The 27,797-nt window shown below is 38.8% G+C and overlaps 1 protein-coding gene across 1 annotated transcript; it reads right to left on the bottom strand.

Annotated features, from left to right (window-relative positions):
• Positions 1–373: 373 nt before the first annotated feature.
• On the bottom strand, positions 374–27,673 carry MEP1B (meprin A subunit beta). Its single transcript, XM_074893533.1, has 15 exons — positions 27,611–27,673; positions 22,758–22,776; positions 22,529–22,579; positions 22,380–22,422; positions 21,287–21,366; positions 20,071–20,188; positions 15,740–15,918; positions 14,068–14,286; positions 10,749–10,901; positions 9,778–9,993; positions 6,867–7,334; positions 4,978–5,160; positions 4,312–4,525; positions 1,697–1,898; positions 374–759 (listed from the first exon to the last, which is right to left on the bottom strand). Exons 1-15 carry the CDS (start codon positions 27,671–27,673, stop codon positions 742–744), a joined length of 2,226 nt encoding a protein of 741 aa, XP_074749634.1. The 3' UTR covers positions 374–741.
• Between the last annotated feature and the right edge of the window lie 124 nt (positions 27,674–27,797).

Raw genomic sequence — 27,797 nt, 5'->3', positions numbered from 1 at the left:
TCTCATAGCCCATATTCCAAGCAGCCTCAAGTTTCCCTTAATACTCATGTTAATCATGTTTACCCCTCCCTATCAGATCAAAATTGTTGTTCACATTGACATTCTTGAAGGCTCTGCCTGAGTAGTTCCTTTAATGGACCATCAATCAGCAGCTAAAGCATTCTGGGTCCTCATTACTCTCTCTGTTGTGACTTCCTCATTAATGTTCGTGTGTCTGTTGTTAGTTTATCTTTCCTCATTACTTGTTATTTCTTTTATAGTGATCAGATCACAACCAAATAACTCAGTGAACCAGATGCTCCCACACTCCACATACACTCAGACTACTGAATGACAGCTGTTGCAGGACTCAGAACCACTGGGTACCCCATGATTACAAGGTCTGGCTCCTTTTTATTATAGACATCTGTATCATGATAAGGTAGCAAACCTAGACTTCATTGTGTTGACCGAAAGTCAGGATGCAGCTTTACATGTTTTCTTCATGTTCAGGTAGGCTTAAAGGACAGGGCAGGCATGTCACACAATGCGTTTCCATCTTTCTCCATTGCATGGTGATACAACACTGACAGACACTTTACTGACTTTAGCACAGTATTTTATCCAGAAGATTAATTATTTTCCAGACTTTACAAGACTTTATCATGATGGTTGAGATAAAAGTAATAGAAAGAAGGATGATGCAGTTGTGGTTTTCCAGTAATGTTCCTCTTACGTCTTTGATGCTTGTTTGCACTGTCTTCAGAAGGATGTTTTATTCTAAATGGGAAAAAAACCCAAACAAATACACATCTCAAAAGCACGTAGGGAAGGGAAATATGTGTACAGTGTAAGAGCACTACTTGCAAAGAAACCAAAATAATTTACTGGAAGGTCATAAAGTAACAGCATCAAGTATCTGGCATTGCACACAGGTACCGCACCTCAACAGGACATCGCATAAAGAATATTAGGACAAAATTCAACATGGAAGTCTGCTCTCTGCAAGGACATTCCCCTTTGGTTTGCCTACAAAATTTCTCCTCTGTTTCGTGAGTCCCTCTAAGCTATGTCATTCTTGCTATTTCCAAGTCTAAGTCTCTGTTTAAACTAAGAGTCCGGATGCCTGGGACTTTTGAAACTTCCTATCAAAACCTGCCCAAATGACTCTGCTATTGTCTACATGGCCTTTCTGATCCAGTCGTTCAGATAGTTTTAACCTGCTGTCTTCTTTTAATTCTCTTTAAGTCATGATTTCCATGGCTACTTTGTTCCTTGCATAAAAAATGGCCATTGAATAGGGAATCTGATTTTTGGATTTGCTTTTTGTTTTGACATTTTGGGTTGGGTTTTTTAGCACCATATCCAGGTGTTTTAAGGGGAGACCTTTAGTAGAAAATGCAGTAATAGATGAAATACAAGTCCACTAAGCAGAAAACATGGTTTAGTTACAAATTGAAAATAAGCCCCTTTGTTCACACTCTCCCACTCAATGTAGGCTGCCATTGGGGCAGAAAGAGTGGTGGGGGAGGAGGAGGAGAACAGGCTTTGAGTGAAGTGGCTTTTTGGTGTTTGATAAATTAGTAGCACTTAATAGAGCTCTTTAATTCCTAAGCTGGAGTCTTCAGACTTCAAAAATGTGACATCTTCCAATTTAGTAAATATATATATATGTATGTGTATATATACATATTTGTTGAAAGAGCAAAATACTTACTTCTTCTAGAGTCAGGGTCTCCCTATTTTCCTTTCCACGGCTGTATTTCTTTTTAAGGCACACTGCGGTTGTGATAGTGACAATAAGCATAACAACAAATACAGCTATGGTTGAAGAAACAGCTATTATAGTATTTTCTTCAGTTGAACCTTTCCTTTCACACTTTTCTCCCATGTACCACCAGTTGTCACCTGCTGGACATCTAGAGAGTAAAAGAAGAAACATATGCTATACCTAAAGATTAAAGTCATGAACAGGGCTACTTAAGAAAAATGGCATCTCTGATGCACTATTTCTGTATCCCAAAGCATAATGAAGTGATCTTAAAATGGACTTCTATTTTAAAGTTGTCTTGAGTGGCCCACTGTCCTTACACATCTGGATGTGCTTCTTTCAGTTTCCCACTGTTTTACAGGTCACTTCTTCAGAGAGAGCCTTTGCCAGAAAACTCAAGCTCCATCCTGATTCTTTTGACTGCTTAATGCTTGGCCACATCTGATCGATAGAGCTGCTCCTTCAGAATGGCTGTCTTTTGCTATCAATAGAGATGCCCTCTGGATCACTCAGTTCACTTATCTGCTTCCTTTTTCTTGAAGTTTATAGCACTTCTGTTGATAGAAAGCTCACTTTCTGCTCCATGAAGCTGCTATCTGTCACTAGGACCAACACCTTGTAATAATTTTTTCTGCTATTACTAATTAGCCTCATGTCCTGATGCCTTTTGTCATGCTCAGCTTTTACACAAAGCCCTTCTATCTTCTTCACTCAGTCAATTTAAAAAAGCCTTTATAAGGAAGGAGTTGAATAAGCTCTTAGGGCAACTGGTCCAGAAGTTTTACACTGCTATTTTTATCCAAGCAAGCCACATTTACCAGCCTCCAGAAAACTTCATCCTCCTGTTTCCTCATGTGTTCTTTGGGTTTATTTCTCAGCTCACTTTCAAACCCACGAGATAAATGGAGTGGAGACCACAGGCTGGACTCTCAAGGCATCTCTGACCAGATAGCAGCTGAACCCAAACTTAGGTGTAGAATTCCTAGTTCAAGGACTGAGCTAGCTGAAGGCATTTCCACCACATTCTCCTTTCCCTGCTCAGTGCTTCTCCAGTAGGAGATGTGGTGCATTCTGATCAGACCTTCTCACTGCTAGGAGGGGCTTATTTTCAAATTTAAAGAACTTGTACGAGCTGCCTCTGCCCTCCTCCAAGAAGAAGGTAAGAAAAGATATTAATATCCTAGCAGTCGTCTGGTTTTAGGACTGAAAGCAACCTTCAGGCCTTGATTCCTTCACCTTATCCAGCATCACAGTCAGCTCTGAAACATTTTATAGGGAGCATATGAGAGTCCTAATGATCTCCCTGAAAAAACATATATGTGCCATACTGCTGAGTGCACACCTGCCCCTATCTTTCTAACCCTGATGTTCCTTATGTATTGTTTTTTCAGTTCCTGCCTAAGCCATTTATTCAGAACTCCCTTCAACCCTGAAAACGAGTCCATTTGCAGTGTGCTGCAAAGATACTGACTATTGGGGGACTTCATGTGATCCAGCTTAAACAGAGTTCTGTATCACATTCCCCCTTGTTTCCCAATAGAAAATCGAAGCAGAAACTGACTGCCGGTCACACACTTGTCTAGAATGGAAAGTAGGTCACATAGGCACTAGAGCTTCAAATAGTCAAGAGATGTCAGAAAATAAATGTTCTCTTTCCATAATTTTGAAATCAGGCATAACATTCAGCATAACTTTTTTTTTGTCTTCTTGGAACAGCTTCTTGACATTTACTCATATTTGTGACCTGCTTCCGATGGGTTGCACAAGAATTGGTTTTTAAAAGGTTTCTAAATGGGGAGATATAACACTTAATGAGTCATCCTGACTCTTGTTGATTTCGGTCTTTAGACATTTGCCTCACATCACTCCCCAAGTCTACCTGCCTTGGCACAGCATCACATAAGTTTACTATCTTCAGCCTTGGAGCTTGTTTGAGAGCTGGAACAATGCTAATCAGCCAGGTGGGTTACATATATGTATCCACAGAGAATTAAATAAAAGTTGATATTAATTTTCTTGCAGAGCAAACAAACAATCTTTTTAGTCCTCAGCCTTCATCGCTGGTTGCAAAGGCAAGCAACTACATTTTGGTAATTCATGGTCATAATTTGCACTACATGATATTTCTGAATAAAATTCTAAAATAATGTCTATGCTGCTTCCTGCCTGGGAAGTATTAAACATCTTTTCTACTAATATAAATGCTCTTTTGTTTCAACTGCATTTAAATTTAACTCTTCTAAATTTTGCTATAGGGGCGTCTAAGGAGATGCACAGTCCAACTTATAACATTGGATTAATACATTACCAAAAAAAATAAACATGTTTAAAATATAATTTACAGGGAAGTCAAGCAGAGTACTTCAGAATGGTCAAATGCTGAGGTTAGGAGCTTTGTTGCCCAAACTGGTCATAAGTTTAGTCTCGCAGTAGCAGTTGGAAATATTTGTTTTAATCAGCTATGGTCTGTCTTTCCTTTCATTAGGAACAAAGACTTATTCTGCTAGAAATTTTCATTACTGATCCTAAAATTGCATTTGAGAATGAATAAAGGCAGTTACCTGCACACCGGTGCTCTATCTACAATAACGCAGATACCATCATTTTCACAAGGGTTGTCTGGACAGAAATCTGGAACCTCTATCTCTGGCTTTTCAGTCTGGGTGACTGAGGCTGTTGTGATGGGTGTGGTGGTGGTAGAACTAGTGGTAGGCTTGGTGGCAGTGGCGGGCTTGGTGGTGGTACTTGGCTGAGTTGATAGTAGATGTGATATATCTGCACGATAAAAACACAAGAGAAAAAGTCTTTACTTTATGTTATTTTTTCCTCTTATTCTAAGGATAAGTTCTAATAGTAAAGAGCAAAGAGCCTGTCCACAGGTATAATGGATAAATAGTCTTTTTTACCTTTCAGGACCATGATGTATTTTGGAAACGTCCTCTAAATTTTTTCAGAAACAGACAATTTTATTCAAAGTACTCTATTCAAAATAATTTGCACAGGATTAACATCATTTTATATACCTTCACATGAGATAGAGGAATTATACAGTGCATGTACCTATCCACAAATTTATTCAAATATGTGATTTGACTTTAGATACACACATAATTCCAAAACTGCTCATGCGCAAAGTATATCATGTGCATTTATATCTACAGCATTAATGACTTAGTAAGTATGCGACACTCTATGTTTACTGTATTGTAAGGAATATGTTTACATACCTTCCATTGTTAAAAGAATATAAACACTGTCTTCTTTAATAAAGTTGCGGCTTCTAAGTCTCTGATGAGTTAGAAATGCACTCGTTCCACTTCCTGGACCTCTCATGAATGTAGTTCCATTGGAAAAAGATGCTATGGATCCCACTTTATCTGGCCTATCCCATAAATAAGATGATGAGGAATCTGGAAAAAAAATTAACTGAATATGAGTGTGGGACCACTCTGGATTTCTTTCTCAGTAGGGTCCCTTCTTTCTCAGGTAATCTCTGCTGAAAAGTAGTACTGAGGCCTCTCTCAACAACCAAGACAGACCGCGTCCTACTTTGCCTGCTTCTGCTTAGCTGCTCATGGATATCATGAATATGGAGGAGACAATATATTACCTGAAACTCAAAGAGTAGCAGCAATGCTGAACCTGCCTACAGTATTTGCAGATTTTTTGCCTGAGATTCCACACAGATGAGATGCACGAGACAATGGAGATCTTCAACGGCTTGGTTTAGCTTGAGGTATTGAGAAAAGAACCTGCTGGAGATGAGGTCATTGGAGAGCTAGTTGAAAACCTGTTGCATTTTCTTTTTATTTCTTTTAAAGTGTAGTGGTCAAGAAGATGAGTAGCACATGAATCGTCTGTAAAATGAATTAATTCAGGGCTTCTCAAAAAAGAACATCTCTTGATGTGGGTATAGGGCAAAGGGTACTTGAACCACCGGAATGGTCACAGGCCACAGATGTCCCCTCCATCAAACCCTACTCTAAATCTCAAAGCTGAGCCTGATTGTCTATGAAAGTATCTGACAGAGGGAGAAGAAATTGCCTGCTTCAACACCTCTACTGATTAGAGAAAGGGTAGGAATTACAAGGCTTCTCTTGGGAATCTGGGGCTATTAGCAATATATCAATAAACAAGGGAGAAGGAGAAGAGTGCAAACAGACTGCATGTCCACAGGGGCAGGGAAGGAAAAGGGCTAAGCACTGTGGCCATAACAGCAGAGAGCACTGGTGTGGTGCATCTTTCATTTACGGGGAGGACATTTACTTTTTCTATATTACCTCCTTTGTTTTCACATAGAGACAGTATCATAGAAATATTAATGAAAATCATGACATTTTAAAAATAATACTGTGAATTAGACATTTTTGTGCCTTCCTTCCTTCACTAGTGTTACAGGTCTGAAAGCCCAGGAAACTAATTCAGTGATGGAGGTGGTTTCTTTCAGCAAAACCCTTATATCAATGCAGAAAGTAATTTTGGCTTAAATCCAATCTTTATCCAATGATGAATATGGCAGTTTTCTTTAATATCTCTCTTTATAGAGACTCCTACTATTTCTCGGAGTTACATCTTTACCTCATCTGCCTCCTTTCTGAGTTATTGTGGACAATTGCTCTTTATCTTCTCACACCTTGAAGGAGTACAGTTTACATAATATGAATCAGTACTTTGTCCATCTGGAGGTTTGCCCTGGATACCACCGTACCTTTTACAAGGAGGGTGGGGATTTGTTTAATAGTTGTACTTTTATCTGGTGTGAACTGTGTGTATTGTTAACTCAGTATTTTTCTTTTCAAGCCTTTTGGAAAACTTCCATTTTCATTAAAACAGATATAAATGCATCTTCACAGAGCATATGAAAGAAATTTTAGGAGTCGATCATCCACCTGTTTCTTATGCAAATCAACTTTGAAATCCAGGGTCCCAGCTTAACTTACTTGTATGTTCATTTTTTTATTGTCTGCGGATCAATTATATTGTTGCTGAGAGCAAATGAAACATTCCAGAAGCTGGAAAAACTGCATTAATTTACACAAAGAGAAAACTTCACTCCTTATCCTTTGGCTGTGCTGTGTTTTAAACATACTGGATGGCATGTCTGATTTTAACTAACCTGATAATTGCAAAGGGTCGGTTGTTATACTTCTTTGGTTTGACATCCGTTGACGAATATCAGGATGCTGGTCAAGCAGAATCATGGTACCTTGTTGCCATGCACAGGGCCATTGCAAATGATCATCATTTGCTCCAGAAATCAAATACAAGTACATTCCTAAATTAAATGGGTTATCGGTGGTACCATTTACTTGCAAGCTGACCTGAAATGCATATCCTTTACTAGAGTAAAAAGGTGGACTGTATATTGTTCCTGCTGTCCCTGCTGGACTTGTATTGAGGAGATGTGTGAAATTTCTGATATGCCAGACGTGGTGGGGACACTGAGTTTCTGACAAGTTGATGTCATCAATAGAGAGGCCACCGTTTGATAAGCCCCTTCCTCTCATTCCTTGAAACACAACCCGGAATTTACTTGTGACATTCAAAGAAACATGATGGAGCTGCCAGTAAGTCACAGGTGAACCTGAAAAACAAGGGTAGGGATTTCTGAGTAAGCAGTACAGTCAGGCACTGCACAGGTCTACAGACCCTATACCAACGCTATGTAAGAATTTCTCAGTTCCGCTGGCACTGACGTGATGGACTATTTCTCCTGTAGATGTTACATTTTCAGTGCAAGACCATATTTTCTGAATTCAGTTTTTCAACAGATTTAATATATATAGCAGCTCTCTAATTCAAGTGAAAACAGCATTAATGGTTTTTAAGACTCTTTTCCTTTTATATTTTTAAAGAACATTGCATTAAATTAGTATAAATGTTGTGATAATTAAATGCACAAAGATGGCTGTCACCTGTATTATTAAAAAGAAAAAAATTCAGAGCAAAGTATATTTAAATAGCTGAATAACAGCATGTCTCAACATAAAATGCTACAGAGGATTCTGAAAGCCTAAAACTATGAGATTTGTTCATGCAATTGGTTTTGCATATTTAATTGGCTTGGCAGAAGTTTGCCTATGAAGAAGTTCTGTTCACCCATCAAATGATTAATGGTACTAAGTTCAAATTAAAGCCAGTCATTTGCAAAACTTATTTCATGTGATAAAACCTCACTGTTTTATGTTGCATCCAAAAGTTCATGCACTAGCAAATTCCACCTGACTCCAAGAGCAGTGTACGCAAAAGCAAGGACCTCTGCACAGGGGCCTTGTAAGGCAGGTGAAAGTAGGACACCCTTTGTTGATAGCATGTGCAGCAAAACAGTTTCTTTTGCTGTCTGTTCAGCAGGGTGGAAGACTTTCAGATGCATTTATGGAATAAGCAGTGCCAATCCCAGGTACAGAACTCACACTTTCCTTTCCTAACAATTCTAAACACAACACAATAGATCTCAGATATGAATCTTAATTTCTTGCCATTTTTCATTACCGTTATAATTAGGAGGAAAAAAAAAATAAACCCAGAAACAAAACCAAAAGCAACCCACTGTTTTCCATTAAATTTCCTTCTGCATAAACTAAAGCTTTTTTGAACTGCATAGATTATATGCAAGACCAGGGTTTCTGTTTAATGAGCAGATCAGCTACTGTGCTGTGAAACGTCCCAACCCCAGCGCCTCCCCTGCTCCCAGCTGAAGGCAGCCACAGGTGCCACAGACCAGCAGAGAGGGTTCTGGGCTTGTCCCTCAGCCTCTTTAAGTGTCGTAATTCAGCACAAACCTATGAGCAGCTCAGCCAGGATCATGGCTGGAAAGGGCTGTAGTGTCACTGTTTCTTCCAGTTTGTTGACTGCATTGGTGAGGGTAACTTCTCACATGAGAGAAGTGAAACAGCTTGGGGGAAAAAATTCTTTAACCATTCCTGAAAGTTTTACCAGAGATTGTCAAGTAGGGTGCCCATTTAGACACACATATGAGAGCAGAGACTTAAAAGGAAGTTATGGACTTGAGAAAGCAGGAATGGGAAATGGGACCTAACATGCATGCAGGAGTATTTGTGAAGAAGGCTGTAGTGTGGAGAAATGAACCTTGGCTTCAAAGCAGGGTTCGAAAGAGTTTGGAGGGCTTGGACTGATCTGAAATCTACATCTGCCTCAGCAGGCCTGACATGTATTAAGGATTCCTGATGGCACACAGGGATGATGAAAGCATCAGGCTGAAGAAAAGAGTGGAAAAAATAGAAGAAAAACAGGCATGAGCACTAGCTGAGCCCAAAGGGACAAAAAGAGGCAGAAGAGTGGACTTGATACCGATTTAGTAAAACAACTTACTCAGACCCTTATGTAACCAGAAGACTGAGGTAACTGTAGCTGTAATGAAGACTAAGTAACAGTTAATATTTGAGAAAGTAATTTAATCATAAGGTGACTGGCAATTCTAGCTTAAAGAGCTCTTGTCCATTAACTGACCTCAGTTGCTTATTCTGTAGGCCATAGACTCCTAAAACCACAAGAACTTAATTTTCTTCAAACTACAACTCAAATCATGATCTGCTGCCCATACAATTCAGTTATTTCAAACCTTGTTTAAAAAGTAAGTTAAATTTTATTTATCTTTTCTAAACTGGTATGTTAGGTATTCCAGGGCACTTATATTTTCCATTTCTTTATTATTACTTTCTTATTCATTGTAATTTACTCTAATGACCCACTTCATCTGTTGCTATTGATACCAGCAATTCTAGAACAGTTAAAATAACTGCTCATGGAATTTCAGCTATTTTGGTGAGAGAACTATCTTGATAATGCAAGAGTTTGTAATTTGTGGTAATTGATTATATTATAGGAAAACGGCTGACTGAGGATCCATCAAGTATAATTTCACCAGCAGAGAATCAATTACATAGTTAGAGAAGAAGTCAATGACTAACACTAGGGGATGAGTCACCTTGCTACAATATTTTCCCCCAGTACTTTGGAAAGGATATTGAGTATAGATTAAAACAAAATTCAATTTTATTCCATACCTTTTATCTCTTCAATGAGTCTTAAAGTACCGTTCGGATGGGCTGAAGTATACTCCCTGACCCAGACATACAGCCGGTCACTTTCGTGACCGCTGTTATAGAAATAAAACTGTAAGCACTGAAAGCCCCTTTTGGGATACAGAATTCGGCTCTCCAGGATAGCTGTGCTTCCCTCTACTCCAACGCTGGTGTTGAAATGCATGAAGAAGCCAGAATCTGTCAAAAGTCAATGAGAAAGAAACAGTAGAGGAGAGAGAAAACAAAAATCTTTCTGGCATACCGGTATTCTTAACACTGTATGGTAATAACGCTAGAAGACATGGTCAAGTCAGGGTAAGGTACATCCTGTACAGATCCTCAGACTGAGGACTGTTACCTGTTTACACTCTTCAGAGGCAGAACTGTTCTTCTGGCAACTTTTTTCCTCATTTGGCTGTCTCTAGCAATTTGAACTCGAAAGCATGGGCTTTTAGTCTTTACCAAGTGCCAGCAACTCACAGTTGACTCTGGAGGACTGGTTTAAGCTCCTGAACACATGAAGTCTTCTCTGACAGGTTCGGTAACAACTGACTATATTCTCAGTTAAGTGTTCACCTGAGCCCTGATAATATACATAATTTCTAAATCCCAATCCTTTCCAAAGACTTACTGAGCGATTATTCAGAAAAGCAGCAGTCCTTCTGGTGTGCCTGTACCATAGGTTAGAACATTTTACATAGTTCTCTTGTCAGGGTGTGACACTAAGACTAGAAAACAGATCAAAACTGATGAGGATATTCCATCTTCTCAAATAAGCAGAAAATCAAACGTATCATATGATATCCCTAAGTATGTAGGTTTATGTTGCTTAGTTAAAAAATAAACTGTAATTTGCCAACAAATAAACAGAGAACAAGGCAAAGATCAAAGTCAACTCGCATGCCTCTGCAGAAAATACTTCCCAAAGAGATAAGAACAGTTTTTTCTCATACCTTCGCATTCTCCCATATTAGTATGATCAGTATTTGGCCCAGCAGGAACCTGAGACAAACGCTGCCAATCACTGTTATCATCTGAACTTTGAATCATGCCACATATATTTTCAAGTTCAAAACTACATGTGTCCATGAAACTTAGGGAGGAGGCTATAACATTTAAAAAAAAAAAAAAAGTTGTAAATCTCTATTACACGACATACATTTTAATTCTTAATGACCAAAGCCAAGAGCAGAGAAAGACTAAATGCAAACACCAAATAATCAGCAGTTTCAAATACCATCAACATTCATATGTATAATGTTCAGGAGCTCAAAGAATTTGGTGATTAACACTGACATTAACAAGATGTTTTCAGGACCGCTCTGGGCACTTAGCAAACACAGGAGGATGCCAGCTAATTATCATATCACATCTTTTATTTATAAAAGGAACACTAATACCAGCCCCAATCCACCAACCTTCACCCAGTCAAAAGGTCCTGAGACTTCCCATTTGTTCGTCTGTTTTCTTTTGGCCAGTCCACACATGGCCACAGATTTTGATAAAAGTTCACTAATGTATCTGCTGGAGTGCTTATTTTGAAATACAGTAGAGCAGAAGTTATTTCACTGCAATAAGCAAACCTTGATTTTCAAAACACTGAATTAAAAAAAAAAACATTTGGCACAGGTACATTTGGGACCGGTGGATATCTCATCTCATAAAATTTTTAAGATGTCTTGCATATAGCAAGTGAAAAATTAAGTGAAGGAAGACAGTTCAGTTGAATAGGAAAGGGAAAACACTGTATGAAACATTTTCTCTGTTTAAAGCAAACCCTGGATGGGTGAGGGATGACCACAGTCCAGGTTTATCCCTGTTCTTAGTTTTGTTTCCCATTGTACCACGTCTGAGCTCTGTGTAACACCAGCCATGATTTGAAAACCAAGTTAATAAAATGCTTTTCAAACTATGTATAAAATATTGTGGCAGGTTTAAAGGTTTCACTGCACCACGAAAAGGACCTTGTGTATCACAAAAAGCAACCTCAGTGGCATGCCAAACGCTTCACTTAGGCTGTAGCTCAGGGAAGCACTTAAGTATGAACTGCTGCCAAATCAGTTGTGCTCTGAGATACTGTCCTCATAGAAAGCTAACAATCCTCTGGAGGTTGCAAGGCTATCAGAAGTGTTGTATGACTGATACCTGTGACAGTATTGGTATGATGTTGTAAAAACTAAGAAAATATTTTCACACTAAATGTTATATCGACTGCTGAAAAAAGAAAAAAACAAACACCAAACAGATAGGGTGTCAGGAAGAAGGTAAACAAAAACGGAGAATTATTAGATGAAAGAACTCTTTGAAATCAATATACAAAACAAGTTATGAAATTGATTTGCCCAAACAGGAAAGTAGCCTATCTACCTTACTTAGGAAGTGCTGGGTGGCATGGAGTAGTGACCTAAACAACAGAAAGAGAGAAAAGCAAGACCCAATAGTTTACGATGTATTTCTTAGATTAATTCCTGAAACAGGGGAATGGGGCACTGCTTGAGGCAGGTTTTGAACTCCATCTGCACCAAAAGCCAAGTACTTTCTTGGTATGTAGTGAAAGGTTGGACTCAGAAGAAAATACATGGGGGACGAGTGCTGAGTCTTAACTTCCAGTGGCTGAGGGAAACCTCATGGTCAGTTCTGTTAAGTAATATGCTAAAAGGGGAAAGCATACTAAAATCTACTGTTATCATATGGTGTGTAAGACAGTCCTGAAGAACAGATCAGAACAGCATGAAAGTATCAGTCAGGATTTCTTATGCTGTGGGCTGGGATTTTTTTTAATTTAAGAACCAAATTTCTCATTTTAATGCAATTTCCTAATCTTTAGCAGAAATTCAGAAATTTAGAAGGCCTTTAGCATTCAACTTAAACTTTTCCTTAAATCATGTTCATTAACAGAAGTAATCTTTTGATTCCTCTGGGAGGCTATCTGCCAGACCATGTTTGGCATTCTCAGTCTTCCCTCTAACCTGAAAGGATCAGTCTAGCAGCTGGGTGGGCGAGGGCTGGGACCTATGAAGCACCCCTCCTCCCTGGCACAGGGGCCACTCAGGCAAATGGTGGGTGAGCTGAAGACCACTTAGGGCTCTGCGAATATCATGTACACTATATGAAGCCAAGGGACAGACTGGGGAGCAGGGCAGATCCTCATCGCACTGAAGGTGGTGGCAGTTTTGTTACTAATTTCAATGTGACTGGGACTTATTTCACTTGGGGAATGTGCCTATCAGTTAAGAATAAAGTTAAAATGTCGTGAAGTATTTATGTAATGCATGAGAATGATGGAAAGTATGTTAGATTAATGGAGAGGAAGAAGGACCACATCTACTGTTAAAGACATCCTTAGCTGTAAGCACCTTCTGTAACACCTGAGCTGTGTGCCAAGTGCTAGTAGCTAAGGCTGCATGTAAGTGTGTTCAGTTTAGACCTACATGAACAGAAATATTTTCATCAGAATTGTATACTTAAAAAAATGTACTGTCTTAATAAAACAGTTTGATAATTATTTATGGTATCTGTAAAATGAGGCTTAAAAAATAATTGTAGACCAGTACTCACTACTTGGGATACTGAGGCAGTGGAGTAAAAGTTTTCACCTGAGTGCCAGGGCACATTTGATGAAGTCACAATTACAGAATTATATTCCAGTTTGGTAATAGAATTATCTATATTTCTCTGTCTCTTACTTTCACTCAACTTTCTAAAATAAATCCCACATGTGCAAAATAACTCTTTTGACCACTTTTGTAAGAGACGGGGTTTGAAACTAAAAATAAAAATTTTAAAAGCCTTCATTTTCTTCATAACAGCATCTGTACCCTATTTGCATGAACACACACACTGTCTCACAGATTGCATGAGAGCGGGGTAGGTATGATAGCCACAGCAAAGACACTAATTTCTGTACAGTGTCTGAGTAACAGCTGTGGAATAATGGGGGGGGGGGACGGGGGACCAAAAAGCTTTGTGCAGAAGCACACGTTTAAACAGCCACCCAAGGGATGAACAAAAATCAGCTGCTGAGTGAAGCTGGTTTTTAAATAAAGGTCAGATAAAATTGCACAGAAAACTCTGCTACTCAGCAGTGTTTCTGCAGGAGGGCTATGCTATTTCTAGCTGTACTATTATTTCTGGTGGTTTTAACACAATTCACTTCTCCAAATACGTTAGCATCTCTTTCCCTTGTGCCTGGATGAGTCTAGCATGTATGTATTACCCTCATCTATTTCAAATGCCAGAAGCAAAAGATTTAAAAGAAATGGAGAAACTTACAGCAATTGTACAGCCGGTTCAGTTTCTGGAGATCACAATCACTGAAATCCATTCGCTGTCCTATCACATCCATGAAGTCTGGTATGTTGGTGACGATGGTGGGTTCAGTTCCGTTCCTGAATGCATTTTGGCTATAGTGCATCACAGAAGTATAGTCATAGGGAACATTCAGGGAGTCTGATGTTGTATCATTATATTTCAGGAAATTATGATCTTTACCTTATCAGGAAAAATAAAAGAAAAGATTGTTTGTTGCCCAAGAGGATCAAGTTTTGAGGTACAGGCTTAAAGTGACAAAGAATCCATCAGATACCAAAGTATTTTTTTTGTAGTCTTTTACTTGTACTTACTCTATAAAACTATTTTTTTCTAGTGTAGAGTTATTTACCTTCCTCTTTCAGCCACTGGAACATAACATGATGACTTCTGCTGGATGAAGCAAAGCTTTTTGCTACCAGAAATCTTTTCCCCGTGAAACTACCCGTAAACTTTGATGGGCTTGTGATACCCAAAAGTGGAGATACTGCTTCAGTACTCGAGTTAATGCAATTTGCAATTGCAATGCCTCCCTGTTTCTAATGTCTATTCTCTGATGTTTAACTGCTGGTCATTTTAGCTCGCAATAAACAAGTTACAGTTGTCGTCAGATAAGCTTCCAGAATTTAACTTTACAGATATTTTCTGGAGTATGAGCAAAAAACCATTCCTAACTACAAAATGGAAGGTAAAGTTTTAAATGTTTTAAATTAGTCAAAATACAGTAACTATTTTCTCGTCAGTGTAAAAAAGCTGCAGCAGTTTCAAATGGCTGACAATAGTGCAACTTGTCATTAAAGAGTCAGCAAAATATAATGGAAATCAAATAACAGAGTCTAAGTAATTTTCTGTAATATATACTTGCATATGCATCTGACTTTTGATCATGATTAAATAAGAATGCATTAGATTTAATCATTATCTATTTTTTCAGTCTCCTGTGTGTACCTGTGTTATGAAAGCATCAAGTCTGTGTGTATAACTGTTTTTGAGCTACCTGAAAGTCACAGAGGACGACGATAAGCTGAAGATGCAGAGACCGAGCAGAGTCCCAAGGAACCCTGTGCAAGCTCTCAGGCTTGTGCCAAATACGCCAACATTTGCATTCACAAGCTGCATCACTAAAGTAACCGCCTGTGTGATGCAGACCCTGGAAAGGGGTCTCTCCTGCCTGCACACCCCCTCTGCACACTCTGCTGCCCGCACCAGGTGTAGCGGCCAGGGAGAAAGAGGACAACCGGTGTTTTCACTGGAGATTTTCTACTGGCTTTCATCGCACTGGGTTTTCCAGAGTGGGATCTTTTTCCAATTACTTTTGTTTTGTTAACAGCTCCCAGAGTAACAGTGATTTTAGAGTATTCATAAACTAAATTAGTCTCTTCTGTTGCTCTTCTGTACAACATGTAGCATACCAGGACTCAGATCTCTAGTTAGGGCATTGGGAACTGCCGTGGCACAAGGAATAACCACAGCAACAACAAACGAGGCTTTTTGACCCAAACAGATGTCGCTTGATATTTAATTCATTGATATGCTGGCTTTGAAAAATAAGTCCAGATAAGAGAACAGTGTGACCACCAAAGGATGGCTGGGCGGGCTATTCCACAGCTAAAAGAAAAGCAGGGAAGTGACTGACCAGGCTGAATATTGTCCCAGACAATGGACACGTAGTCGTCCCGGTCAGACCGTGACTGCTCATGCCAGAATCCCAGGGCGTGCAGGAACTCATGCTGGATCGTCCCGATCCTGTCACAATTGGCTCCAATGGAGAGCTGCTGCAATCCCTCTTGCTGATTTCCCACTGAGGACCAGCAGCTAGCATTGAAATAAAATGAGAGAGGGCTGTGTGAGAAACATACCATCCCCATGCCACGCAAAGTCCAGAATCAGTCTGTTCAACAGGTATGTTTTTAATTTGAGCATTGAAGTTACATTTTACTATAGAGAGCACTTTTTCATTGATCTGTTCCTTACTGGATCATATCCTCTCACGTTTAAGTGTTTCGATGAAAAAGCAGTTCCCCTGTTCTGACTCTACTGCTTTTAATGGGTTTTCCTTAGCAGAAAAAAAGTTGAGCTGTGTGTGACAGAAGAAAACTGAGAGGATGTTGTTGGTACTCTGGTAAACATTTGAAGACTATGGACACATGATTTAGAAGTTTTTAGCTGGACCACAGCATGTGACTGTGAGCGTACTTTGAGCCTGTCCCTATCAGAAGAGGATCCAGGTTCATGCACGTTCTCACCTCTGCCATTACAGCTGCTTCTCTCTTCATTGTTTTGCCTTGTGAGGGGCTGTGTCTGCCAGACAAGGTACGCTTCTGCGTGGCTGCGTTTACCTTCTGAAAAGTTGGTGGATTTGACAGTGCTTTTCATAAGCTCTTTTCTTTCTATCTATTTGTGAGCTGCTGTGCTAGAGCACTTGCTGCTGACACACACTCACGAGGAAGAGCAAAACTGCAGCTGCACTGGAAATTTTCATTAAAGGATAAAAAAATTCAGTGAGCTATCTGCCTAAGCCAATAAAATGGCACCCCATGTCCACAAACTAGCAAGCACAGAGAGCTACATTTAAATTGATATTTTATTCAGCAAATAAATCAACACTTACCCAATGAAGTCCATAAAATTAATCGGGCACAAAATATGCCATAGGATTTGCAGTCCTATCACCCCAGAAATTTAAAAACACAAGCACACCATGCACTTTCAAACCCTGTAACTTATTAGTGCAAGATATTCCCCAGTATTTCTCTTTCCACAAAGTAGCACAGGCCTTGGCTATTGATTACTCATTAAAATCACAGCATGAGACCTGAGAAGGAGGCACATGTGGCATCCATAATTTCATGAGTTCCCCTTGAACAAGGCCTCATATTGATTATGCAGCTTCTTGTGTTGTGCAGAAGTCTAAGAAGTCCATCACAGTTCTGAGTCCAACTCATACCAAAGCAGCTGCCTCTGGCTTCACAGCTGCTCCATAGTGCACAGCAGGTTACAGGGACATCCAGGACACTTGGCAAAATTAGCATCCAAACACTGGGGGATGCAGCTTCCCCTTGTCTTCAGAATGCTAAATGCCTACAACACCATCTTTCTGCAGCCACAGAAGGAGTAAATATATGTTCTGTGTCACCCAGCATTGAGAATAAAACTTGGTGAGTGGGACAGGGCACTCCAGAGCAATGGGCACCCAGAATCCGATGTTAGCAGTGTCTTCAGGAGGGGAGAAAATGGGGGGAAAGTCCCAGCTTCCCCAAGTGTGCGAGAGCTGTATCTCCTCTGATTCAATGCTTTCTGCATTGCTAGTTGCTCTATCAGAGGCTAGAGGAACAGGGAAGTGCTTTCTCTGAATAATCCCACTGGCATTCTTTTTGGAAGGTGGGCTGTAAGTAGATAAATGCTATCAGTAGCGATGCTACTTATTTCAGGCATACTTTTATACTAATATCCTGCTAGTAACTAACTACCCATAGTATCACAGATCACCAGTATCAGCATACAGACACTGACTTACCAGCACTAAGTTGGTTAGCCAGGGATCTGTATCAGTCCACTTCTGCATAGGTTCCCCTTGTTGTGTGCCACAGCTGTAAAGAGTTGAAGTGACCTCCCAGGGGAGCTCCACGAAAACCTGATTTTCCATGTGGAAATACTATAGATGGCATTGATGCTCCCTAGTCTGCTAACCATTTGATTCTACCACACCATGCCAGTTTTCCTGCTGAAGGAATCCTGCTCTTCATGAGAAGAGTAGGAAGAAATGCAGGTTCTCAGACTGTTCTGTGAGCTTTGCAGGCACTTGCCACATCTGATGCTCCTGCATTTCTGTAATTCACAAGCATCCCTCGTGTATTTTGCTCAGCACACAGGATGGAGTCAAGCAAAGGTCTTTAAACAGATCCACAGTCTAACCTCTGCTGCAGATGCACAGAGTTGAATAGAAGGTGAGGTGAAAGGCTGTGTGCTAGAAAACCTTACATGTACATTTACTCACTTAGCATTATAAATAAATACCTGTTAACATAATACAGGCAGTAGCCAAGGCTTGGCAAATGGTAGATGAAGAATGTGGATGGAGAGAGGCTCTCTGCACAGGGGCTGATGACACTGTGTATGTACATCAGAGACTACAAATGTATTTTTACAAAGGGCAGTCAACACAACAAAATGGCAGCTGGTTTCTTCAGTGGCTGACTTCATTTGAACTCAAAAGGATAATCCAGATGAGGACTTTACAGCCTACTACAAATTCTTTTGACACAAAGTTCCCCCACCCTCCTCTGTCTGTTTTACAGACGCAAGCCAAGATTGGAAAGGCAAGATGCTTTATCAACTTTTTCATGGTGAGACAAAGCTTTATGAATCCAGCTGGTGCTGCCAGGAACTTTGTGCTCCTGTCTGCACTGTACCCTCTGGACTGAGGTCTTTAGTCTGCAGTTAGAAGAGTGCTAGCTGATTAAAAAAAATAATTATGGATGGCAGAGGGGAAATGGGTTCATTTACCCACCTTTCACCTTGTCCCATTATATCAGAAGAGAGGAATGGAGTGACATGAAAGGCAGTTAATGCAGGGTCAGTCCTGACATAATTTCTTTATACAGCCTGAAGCTAGCTCACTGCAACTGGACCGTTGTTTTCAGGAGACTGCAGTTTAGCTCCAATCTTTTAAAAAGTGCTGTTGAGCATTAATTGTTTTACGGATGTGTCAGCTGAGATGATAGAAATATTTCAGGGCAAGCAACACACCAGACAGTGAGGGCAAGATATGTTATCCAACTAGAGTGACTTGTCTTCATCATCATGACTCACCTATTTTTAATAGACATATAAATGAAACATTGTGCAAAGGCCTCTTAGTTGCCATAGGCTAAATATAGTGGTTCTTTTTCAGGTACAATTATTAGCAAATTCAATGCATACTTTGTGTGATGAAGGACTAAAAAATTTAGCTACATGAGTTTCCCATTTGGCTCAAAAAGCAAAGAGTGATTAGCACAGGAAAATGCATTACTCCTTAAGTCTCCACTTATACATCTTTTAGGGTTGAGCTTCAATGTCATGTGTACAGCATGAAGAGCAGCAAATATAAAGAGCTGAAGAAATTGTTTTAAGAAATCTTGAAACAATAATCTGCTACAAATATCTCAGAACAAGCCAAAGGAAAAGCAAATCATTATCAGAAAATCTTTTCCCATTTATGAATGCATTCTCATATCAGGAAATGATTTTCTGAAAGTAAATTTCCTCACCAGGTTATCAAGCTTTTCCTGATCTCCTTTTCTAAAAGAGAAATGGCTCAGCATAGACTGGAGAATATATTTGTTCTTGTTGCACTATTTTGACAGAGACTGTCTTAGAAAAGGAAGCAGTTGGGGCAATTTTGACTTCTTTACTGAAGTCTTATTTTAAGGTGAAATAGCATAACTCTTCATCAAAAGAGGTAAATAAAGTGAAACCTCTGTAAAATATCTCAGTGCTATGCAGCATTTAAAAATATCACTGTTATATCTGAATGCTGGTGTCACATTGTTCAAATGCAATTCCATTTGTTATAGTCAAACAAATTAATTGGCTCACAGTTAGAACAACCATATTTCTGCTGGGATTTTTTTTTTCCTAAAAACTAAGGTATACTAAGAATGACCATTTGAAAGTGATGCTCCATATATCCAAAGATCAGTCAAGAAAATAATTGGCTTGGTTCTGATATCTTTTACCATGCCCAGAAAACTACCTCTTAAAGGACTTGATTTCCTCTTATATTTAAAAATAAATATCAGCAAGAAGTTGTTCATTACTACCAAAGTAATACCTGTTTTGGAAACTACTACATTTTCCAAATTAAAAAAGGCTGGAAAAATGGAAACAACAAAAATACAAAATATAAGTTTTAGAGTGAATACTGGCCATGAAAATAGCCTGAAGCCAAACAGGATGAAAGGTATTTTATATTACTCCTCTTACCCACTTCCTTTGAACACAGATATGTAATTCTCCTCCCCTTCCCAAGGTTTGAAGTCAATACAGGTTTTCAGTCGATATTGTTCAAATGCCTTGAGGATGAGTCCCTTAGCATTCATTTCTGCAAAGCAAACAGTGTTCTTGTCAATACAGAGCCAAGAGGTTTGTACTACTATCTATATGAGCAAGTCCTAAGGGTGGGTCTTGCTCCAGCAATCTTTGATCAAAATAAGCAGGCCTTCTGCTGGATTAAGACCTGACTAGGGACCTAAAAACCATAAACTATGCTGTTGTGACATTATATCTTCTTCTTGTTTTGTTTCCAGATAATTTTTCTTTGGTACTTATGTATAAAATATGACATGATGAGTACATAAAATATGATACTGCATGGTTCTTAATTTTGTAAATTCTTTCATTTACTTTGCTGAGATTTATGTGAACAAGTATTAAATAAATAGGGAACAAAGACATTGGATTTTTTAGTGCAGACTGCAGGCTACAGATCTCTCACAGAATCTCTCCAGGAGTTGAGCTGCTAACATATCTGGGGTATCTACTCTAAGTAACTTGCATGATTTCAACTCAGTTTAGATCTGAATCTAAAGCGGGGGTGGGTGATTATTTTTTTCCTGTCATGTACCAGAAAGATGATCCAATGTTGTGCAGCGAGGGCACAATCTCCCCACGTGGCATACAGTAAGAACTCAAGGTCCCTGTCTCAGCACTCACCTCTGCCATGCAGAGCCACAGCCAGGTGGATTCAAAGGGGTGGAGACAAACTATGGTGTGTCCCTGGCCCACATTAGGGGACTCATCAATGTGCCATTGCAAACTGCGTTGGCTGCCAGAAGGCCAATTTGCCAGCAGTGCTGTAGATGATGTAAATGGCCAGGTAAGCTTCCTGGCTTGAAAAAGATCTTCAGTGCCCTGTTTTTTCTTCTGCTTAGTAGAGTCTCATGTCTCAGATATCTGCTTTTAAAACCAAATCAATCTGCTGGGCCATAGCAATGGCATGATAAGAACCATCCAAGAAAAGAGGTGAGACCCAGCACCAACACCAAGATGATATACCCTGCTTGTGCATACCCAGGCCCAGTCCTAGACCCTGCTGTGCTCTAGACTTACAAGAGGAAAGGATGCCACAGTATCTTTATCAACCTGTACTAACATTTCAATCAACACGGCATACAGACATTGACAAGGGCAAATACTGTACCCAGGCTATCATCAAGGACGTAGGGGATAACATGGGGCCACCGATAGTTGTCACCAATGATGGAGCTTCGTTTCTGCATCAGAGAAAGAAAATAAGTACGCAGTCCTCAGTAAAAGTGATTTAGTATCAGGAACTACAATAATGTTAAAACAAACCATGTCTCCTACAAGTCCATGTAAGATATAAGAAATCAAAGAGCTCAAAAACTTTGGAAGATTATCCAGAGGTCTAAGGCTTGGGTTGGAAATCCCTTCGCTCCCTTCTACTGGTGTCTCCAATTTCTGCAGCATTTTCTCCTTAGAAATTACCTGAGATTTTGATGCATGTGTGCAGAGAGCCTCAGCTCCTGTGGGAAGCATTAAGAGCTACAGTCCTGAAAACTGTACAGAGATTAAATATTTTAGAATTTTTCATAATTTAAGGGTTTGTTTCTGTGCCCTTAGCAAGTGCTGTCCTTGCTTCCACTGATATGCTCAGGCCAAAGCAGTTCACCAAAAGGGAGAGTAAAACACTATTGACTTTCAGGGGTACAAGACAGTTTGGGGGTTTCTACGAGGTATTCTGAGATGCAACTTGTTATGTAATTAATTTCTTTTTTAATTGATCAGATGGGGACATTGGACAGATGCTTTAAAATGTGGTATTACAGATCTGATTTTTCTATTGGTTTTAGTGAATCTACTTGCATGATGAAGGTTTTGCAGCACTGGTCTGTAAATTTAATTGGCTCATAATAAATATACAGATAAATGAAGAATCTTTTATATAAACCTGTCCAGATGATGATCAGTGCTGCTGAATCTCTTAAAAGTTCAAATAGAAAAAAACACAGTAAAGGAAATGAGAAGCTAATAATATTGATCTAATGGCTAAACCGACCTTATTCTGGATAATGTTTCTGCAAATGCACCCAACTCCCTGTCTATGACATTTTGTAGAAATCCATCCCCAAACATTTTCAGTTTACTGTTACATAAACAGCATTTATTGTTAGTAGGAGCAGGATGCATCAATCATTTCCATGCCAGCGATACTTTACATTGCATAAGTCAATGACACATTTCTGGTTTTATATTTTATATTTGAACTCACCCTGTCAAGTTTGATGTCTCCCTCAAAAAGGTCTAGTCCTAAAGCTAAAGGGAAGATGAGATTAACATTCAGTTATTGTATTGATCTGTGGCTACCATAATGAAAAACACACAAAAAAAAAAAAATAAGAGAAACTGAATTTTAAAAAACCTTCATTGATGTCAAAGATGTCTTGATCAATTCCTCCATCTACATCTATTTCTGAAAAATAAAAAGACAAGTGAGGTAGGACATTAGCCCTTGCTGTTATCTTTATGAAGTGTGAAAATTAATGCAATAACAGTAATTATAAATCTGTGTCTGTCCTAGCGATGTTTATGAGCAGCTGGTTTTGTTGACTGCCTCCCATGCATACAAATAGATCTCAAATAGAACTCACCAGTTGTCTCTGGAGAAGGCTGGGGAGGAGGAAGAAAAAAAGATATTATTAGAAAGGCATATAATGAAATGCAGCTCGCGTTACTCTCTCAACAGTATTAGAGATGCGATTTAAACTCAACTGACAGCACTTAGCGCATGGCTTTGTATTGGATTGACTGGACCCACTGCCTCCTCATTTGACTGGAAATGTTTATTTGTATACATGTCAGCTTTGTGTCCTCCCCACTTCAGGCTGCCCAACAAGTCAGTCACCCAGTACTGCTTCTGTGAAGTTTTCACAACCATTTTTCTCTCAACTCAGGCAGTGCTGAATGGCCCTTCATGAATGGGAAAAAAGAATCCATTATTTCTATGACATCAAGTACTGCTACTAATCAGGAGCTGTACAGAACCTACAGAAGTTATGTTTAACTTTCCATCGTAAAGCTGAATATGGGGGAATAGAATGAGTAGTCTGGTGTCATGCAGCAAGTCTCTGAAGGACAAGGTAAGGAGTCCAGGTCACTTCAGCCCCAGTTCAGTGTCTTAGCTGGACCCTTGTTTACCTAAGCAATACCAACTCAAAGACTCTGAAATGTGTAAAATCCACAGACCATAATGAGATATAATGAAATATACATAGCACACTTTTTCTTGCCATAACATGCCTGTAGAATATAATCTATACTCTTTTATTGGAGTAGACACTTCATTTTGGACTGACTTGGACATACTTGATGTAACACTATGCAACTATTTCTCATGCAGTGAGTAAAATCATGAACAGCCTTCCTAAGCAATTGTTGCTGGGTGGGTCTGTTTCTCACCAGAAGTCTTGTATTCATATGTTTGAAAAGAAGTTCACAAACTGAAGGTAAAAAACCCTTAAATTCTAAGCTCTGATGATATAGGTTACAAATATAGCACATGGTAATATGTAACAGCAATTTTGCAAAGCACGGTGGGATTTTTACTTTTATTTTTACTATAGTTCTCTCCCCTCCACCCCGACTGTTTTTCTTTCTCCATATAAATAATTTGTTATCTTTCATACATTCAGTTTTGCAAGTAGGACCTATTTTTCTAGTGTGATAAGTATCTGCAATCTCCATTAGAAGCAATGAACAGTACAAGATCAGAATGTTGAAAACCAGCAAAAATCAAGTCCATGCAGTCCACAAGAATATTAATTTTGGTAATTTCTACCATCTGTATGAAGGGTAAGAAAATAGTATGGCTGGAATATTCAAGAGAGATTCAAACGCACATGTTCTTCTAGACCTGACTTTTGGCACATAATGATGGGAACAATTCTGAGGGCAAATATAACCGGGGGCCCTAAAACTGATGTCATTCATGTAAAAACTTTAACCAAATGCAGAAAAAAAATCCCAAAACTTCAATGAAATTTCTTCATTTGGAAAAGGTTTAGAAAGAAAGCTTTGAAATTGTCAGAATGTCCTATTTTAGCTTTTTAATGGAAGATTCATTTTCAACCCGAAATGACTGTCTTGTGAAAACTTCAGCAAATGGCAGAAAAAATATTAGAAATACAAAAGCCTGAAATCTAATTTTATCATTTTGATTCACTTGAACTAAAACTAATTCAAACTCTTGCTTCACAGTTTTTGTCAGATTTTGATAATTTGTTTTGATTGCCCAAGAGGGGAAAATCATTTTTCACGTAACCAAGTAGAAGCTATAATTTATAGGTTTAAGAGAGATAATGTCTAATTGGTATGAGCTGGCATAATCAAATGTTTAATATCTAAATGTTATATAAACAGGCAAAGTTTTTAACCAAGTTCTTCCACTTCTTAATTTTCTTAATGAAAACTGCCACCCACATACGTCCTTGCCCAGCCTAAAGGCAGGATTTTGACCTTGAAGTGTTGGTTACAAAAATCATTGAGTAGAATCTGTTTCCTGACCCGATTTCTCCTGAAACAGCACTGTTTCAGTACTTCACAGTTTTAGGTTGTTTCAAAATTTAGTAGATTTTAAGATACACGATTCTTAAAAACCCAGTGTCATTGTGGAAAAGCGACCAAGTCCATTGAAAAACTGTTTCCAGACTTGGACAGATTCAAATGCTGAAGGACTGATTTTGATCTCACATTTCACTGAGTTAACTGGTATTATTCAGCTTTACACTGATACATAAGAAATAAAGATGGGGACTTCAGAAAAAAAGAATAAGGATATAACTGTATAAAGATACAGTTTAATAAATCAAAATATCTTTACCACACAAATCATCCATAAATTTGTAATGTCAACAGACTCCTCTTACATTCTGACGTTTTATTGCACATATATGCTCTCATTACATGTCGTTATCACTGGATATGCATAAGACAGTATCCAGTTCACGAGTCCATGTATTCAAGTTTTGAAATGAAAGTGCAGCTTGTAAAACAAGCTGAAAGTACATGGGCAAAGTGTGTAACACACATTTTAAAGATTTCATTTGCTTTTAAACTCCCACTCTCACACAGATTTCTAGCTAACGTGGAAGGAAAAAATGACAAGGAAAGCTTGCAATATTCAAAAATTAAAATCACATTGTCATCCTTTCCATTAAAGATTGTTGATGGAGGAGAAGCAGCATACCTATATATGTTGAATCCTCTTATGACTGTTAATGGAGAGTAAAATGTTTCTACAGTTTCAATAATTATAAACTACAATATACCCATATCAATTAATCAGAACGCATAACTGTACTAAAGGTAAAAACTGGCTAGCTAATAGTAAAGCTCCTCTATCAGCAGCAAAAGTTCACAAATTGAAAACAATGTAACTAAGTCCAGCAGCACTTTTGGTGCACAAACCAAAACGTGAGTCCATGACTGAAGAATACCACATTCAGCAATTGACTCAAATCCAGGCTGGTCCTCAGTGTCTGAAAACTGTTGCTGAATGTTTTACACTGGAGGGATCCCTTCCATCACTCCTTTCCACTTCCTTCTCAACAAAACTACGTCTTTAGTCCTGTGAATCTCAACAGCAAACTACTTAGTTTTAAAAGGAGTATCTTTGTGTACAAGTATTACTCATCCGAGTAGCAATGGCTTCTGTTTCAATACCAGCCTGACAACTGAGACCTACATGATGCATTTCTAGTCTCTGAAAGTTTGTAAATAAACAACAAATTCACAGTTCACAATCACCTACAGAGGAAAATTATATTACCTGCAGTGTACCAAAGAGGAACCTAATTTAGTCTAATCAATGCTATTTTTAAATCTCCACACACAAAAAATTCTGAACATTTATAATATTAGTCCTTATCTTTGGCAGACATAGTTTATGTAAATTAAGTTACATTAAAGGTTGGTCAAACCACGGCTTGTGAGCACATTTAACTGGCAAAAAATTCAAGTGCATCTTGAACAGGTGGGAAACATCTCACCTATTTTAGTCACATAAAAACTAGGTAAGTAGACTCACTCAGTAATCAGTGGAAAAACAAATGAGTAATTGCATACATAATTAATCTGTCCCTAAAATAGCTATGGTACCATCATGACGCCCTGGCATCTCCAGATGATCCACCTCACCCAGCTTGGACAGCTATTCAAGGATGTGATAAATCACCTGATGAAAATTTCCCTGCCTCACCATGGACTTCAGATGTTGTACAGCCAACCAGTTTAGATGAGACACCTTAACTTACCAGTGTTTTCTCAGACTATATAACTTTTAGTACCGGCATGCAGAAATACAGAAGAAAGTCTTCCTGGCCATAAGGCACATGGAAATGAAATAATTAGGCCCGGTGATCAGAAGGCCCTCTCTCACACAGGAGCTAGTTATTACAAGTCAGTTCATGTGTGATAGCTTGCAGATGTTAGTAGCAGTTTGCATCACCTACTACATGCTTTACCAAAGTCTGTAGAGGAATCTAAACAAGGCTGAGACTTGAGTTTCCAAAAGGTTGGAAATAGAGGAACAGGTAGTCATGATAGGCAGTGGAAATACAAGGGAAGTGTGGGGTTGGGGTAACGGAGTACACAGGAGGACTGTGGGAAAGCTGGGGACAAGAAATTGAGCTCTTGACTTAAAGAGATATGTGAGTGTGAGTTAGTGGAGAGGAAGAGGATACAGCTACCACAGTGAGATACTGGAGATGGATTCATAGAATCAGACAGTTATGTTGCATAACGTAAAATAGATAATGTTATTCCACTTAAGTAATATCACAGTAACTAATACCTTACTCTATAGATTACCCTGAAGCTATGGACTTCTATTAGCTATAAAATGAACTTTCAACAGTGGCTTTTGTTCTCCAAACCGATTACATTGTGTATCACCAAAATTCCTGGCCTCTACAATAAATTATCACAAGGTGAGCAAAATGCTGCATTTCTCTACAAAAGACAGGAAATACAAAATCTCAGCTGTTACTTTTTTGGCATTAAATAGTTCAGCTGAATTGGAGGAACAGAGAACAGTCATTTATAATTATATCCAGTGGCTGAAAAGGCATTAATTTCAATATCAAATATATTGTTACAGGAAAAAAAAAATCATATTTCCATTCAAATATGGAGTAGCAAAATAAATTTTAATACTTATCTTGGTTCTAACCCCAGATTTACTATTCTGGTAACATTACTTTGAATACTAGTGGAATTTTGCTTAGATGGGGAATGCAAGATAAGCTTTTCCCATGTATAACCAGGCCTATTAAAAATAGCAGCACTAAGACTCCGAGGAAACAGAAATCTTTCTCTCTTCCATGCAAATGACAACAGAATTCTTATTTTGCAAAAGCAACATACTTAAGTCTTTTCCTCTAAAACTCATCTTAAGCTGCATTGCTTACTCAATCATATAAAGAACACACATTCTTTGTTTTCTTACCCGACTCCAGACCACCTGAAGAAGAAACCAAGTTAGGAGCACAGACACAGAAAACCAGCCCATGTTGTTATCCACTCAGCAATTTCATGGACAGAATTTCAGACCAACTTGGTATTTAAGACAGTAAATGTCATAAATCAAAACCTTTGTCCTTTCATCAACGATTAACTTACCTACCTTTTTCTTG

The sequence above is a fragment of the Strix uralensis genome, chromosome 1, assembly GCF_047716275.1.
Source record: "Strix uralensis isolate ZFMK-TIS-50842 chromosome 1, bStrUra1, whole genome shotgun sequence".
NCBI lineage: Eukaryota > Metazoa > Chordata > Aves > Strigiformes > Strigidae > Strix > Strix uralensis.
The sequence above is the reverse complement of the archived record's forward strand: the minus strand, read 5'-3'. Positions and strand labels throughout refer to the sequence as shown.

Bases quoted from the DNA above. Each gene is read 5' to 3' on its own strand.
- MEP1B (XM_074893533.1), bottom strand. From the start codon at position 27,673: ATGGGCTGGTTTTCTGTGTCTGTGCTCCTAACTTGGTTTCTTCTTCAG. The intron at 14,287-15,739 runs GTCAGTCACTTC...TTTCCTGATAAG, and splicing joins CTGGGACAATATTCAGCCTG to GTAAAGATCATAATTTCCTG. The intron at 10,902-14,067 runs GTAAGTTTCTCC...TAAATGTTATAG, and splicing joins GAACCGGCTGTACAATTGCT to CCTCCTCCCTAAGTTTCATG.